Source organism: Akebia trifoliata, chromosome 11 (genome assembly GCF_017979445.1).
Source record: "Akebia trifoliata isolate Shusen 1 chromosome 11, ASM1797944v1, whole genome shotgun sequence".
Taxonomy (NCBI): domain Eukaryota; kingdom Viridiplantae; phylum Streptophyta; class Magnoliopsida; order Ranunculales; family Lardizabalaceae; genus Akebia; species Akebia trifoliata.
In genome coordinates this window covers 40,528,105-40,530,750 of record NC_141385.1, presented here as the reverse complement: position 1 = coordinate 40,530,750, position 2,646 = coordinate 40,528,105, and the positions used below count along the sequence as shown (strand labels likewise).

At 35.7% G+C, this 2,646-nt stretch overlaps 1 protein-coding gene across 1 annotated transcript; it reads right to left on the bottom strand.

Moving 5' to 3' along the window:
- Nucleotides 1-346: 346 nt before the first annotated feature.
- Nucleotides 347-2,138, bottom strand: LOC147391661 (zinc finger (C2H2 type) family protein). Its single transcript, XM_086417215.1, has one exon. It carries the CDS (start codon nucleotides 1,875-1,877, stop codon nucleotides 489-491), a length of 1,389 nt encoding a protein of 462 aa, XP_086273341.1. The 5' UTR covers nucleotides 1,878-2,138; the 3' UTR covers nucleotides 347-488.
- Nucleotides 2,139-2,646: the final 508 nt, after the last annotated feature.

Sequence of the window (2,646 nt, the reverse complement as noted above, 5' to 3'; positions counted from 1 at the left end):
CTTTTGTGTATTTTGCAGAAACACCTTCGTCTTGTGTTTAAAATTTGCAATGTGACACTACAAATACTATGTAGCAAGTATCACATCTCCACTATGTTAGAATATCAATTATATTGTAATATATTAAGGTACATTGAGATACACAAAATCATCTTATCTAAAATTAGATCAAATGATAATCAGTTATGCAACTACCTGAAAAAAAAATATTGATCAAGATGACCAAACTGAAAAGAGAATACAAAGCTTATTGCTTCTTTCTCTTCATATTCCATATTGAGTTATTCACCCAAAAAAGACCAATGAAGCTTCTTAGTTGAATGTCCGAAAACAAGACAAAAACATGTCACAAATGGGGACCTTGTTATCGTTGATTACTGTAATAATAGGACATTTTTGACTCTCAAACGAGTATCAAACTATCCAAAAAAATACAAGTTAGCTTTCCTAAGTTACAAACTCAAATAGCATAGGTGACAGAGGAACAATCACTCAGAATCCAATTCCCACCAAGGCTTCACATCTTCCTTCTTCACAACATCCTCCTCTTCCTCAGGAAAATTATTTTCGATTCTCTCATCCTTACTCTCAAATTCAGAGTCATCACAATCATCTTCTCTCTTCTCCAATTCTGGCTTATATGTCCACTCAAGCCTCTTCAACACATCACGATCCTTCCAACGTCCCAACACTGATACTGCCTCCTTTTTAGCTTTCCCCAACATGATTTCCTTCCAAGAAAACCCAACATCAGCACATCTCTTTAGAGCTCCATCATTGCTATCCCCCACAACAACCGTCTTGAGACATCTCATTTTTGCTTCCTTCAAAACATCAACAAAATCAGAATCATCCGACACAACAAACAAACATTCTACCTGTCTCTGGTCCATCAATTCCACCATGTGATTCCTCAATCCAATATCTGCCGCTTGGGGCTTATCCGACACAAGACGAACGCAAAAACCTGCCCTCTTAAGCTCATCGGCAAGGCCATAACCAACTTTTGGAGTCAAAACATCCCGGGCAGCTTTCTTATACTTCTCCATTTTCATCGAAAACTTTGCCACCAGCTCCACCCTTCGATTCCCTTTCACTGACTCCAACCGATTCAATCTTTTTGTATGTTCACGTTCGTGAATTTGCTTAAAATGGTTAACGAGCTTCTCATTCGTATAAAATTTCCTCCCACATACTCGACAAAGATACGGTTCAGTGGGTTTAATAATCCTTCTATTTTCCAACTGATTCAATGCCTTCCTCTCTTTCCTCTGCTCTCTAACTACAGTTGGGACATAGCTAAAAGCATGGCGATTGGCATAAGCTAACATATATCGGACGAATCCAAACGAAGATGCCGCCTTCTTTAATCGAATGGCAGCATCAAAAGGTGGAAATGAATTGGGTGGTTTGTTATCTAAATCCCAAAATATAGCAACATTTCCAATAGTATTTGACACTGAAGTTGAATTTGGGTCTGAAGAACCACAACCTAATTTCAATCCAAAATGAGAAAATCTAACAGAAGTAAGAGATGGGTTTTGATTTGGTGGTCTTCTAGAGAATATAACAACAGTTCCAACAGTTTTTGACACTGAAGATGAATTTGGGTCTGTAGAACCACAACTCAATTTCGATCCAAAATGAGAAAATCTAACAAAATCAAGAGATGGGTTTTGATTTGGTGAGATTCTAGAGAATATAGCAACATTTCCAACAGTTTTTGACACTGAAGATGAATTTGGGTCTGAAGAATCATAACTTACTTTCGATCCAAAATGAGAAAATCTAAAAATAACAAGATATGGGTTTTGCTTTAGTGATCTTCTAGATAGTTTTGCAGAGAATAAATTTTGAAATCTGATAAATCCAATCATACCCAAATGTGTTTTTTTTTTTTTTTTTTTCAATCTATGAAGTTGCAGAACAGATCATAAAGCACAAGAACAAAAACCGACCATAAATTTGCAGAGAAGAACAAAATTCCACCATGTCCAAAGCTAAATTACCCCTCAAAGAGAATAAAAAAAGCAGAAATTAAAGAAGACTGTAAAAGAAAAGTTTCGAAATGGAGGTGATGGGCTAACCTTAACATACTTGATCTTCCTTTTCGTAAGGGTTTATGGTTGGAGATTCTGGTTTCGTTCTTAACCTAACACGGTTTAAAACTCGTACGAGACCCACTAGAATTCCCGCGAGTCAAAACGACTCGGAAGCCATAGAAATTGGAGAGTAGGGGTGTCAATGGGTACCCACCCATTTACCCAGAACCGAAAAACCGTTCCAATTCCCTTTTTATTGGAACCGATTAGACTTTGGCCTAATATCAAATCGAACCGAATTGAAACCATTAGGTTCTATCGGATGGGTACCCACGCTACCCCTAACGGATTTATTTTGTTATTTATTCTTCAAACTTTCATATAAACAAAATATTGGTACTTAAAATGAGTCACTTCTTCTTAAACTTAGTACTAGTAAAGAAAATGAAGTTTACTTTTCTTAGAAAAAGATTTATTAAATCATATTTTTAGTGGAACAAATTATTATTAAGATGATATCTGATGATAATATGTTAGTTTTAGGAGTATTTTTTTTTTATAATGATTTTGAAATATTTTTTTCTCATTAAATTCTTGAGAATCG

What these genes read in the sequence shown, in the direction of transcription:
- LOC147391661 (XM_086417215.1), bottom strand. Translation starts at nt 1,877, where the DNA reads ATGATTGGATTTATCAGATTTCAAAATTTATTCTCTGCAAAACTATCT.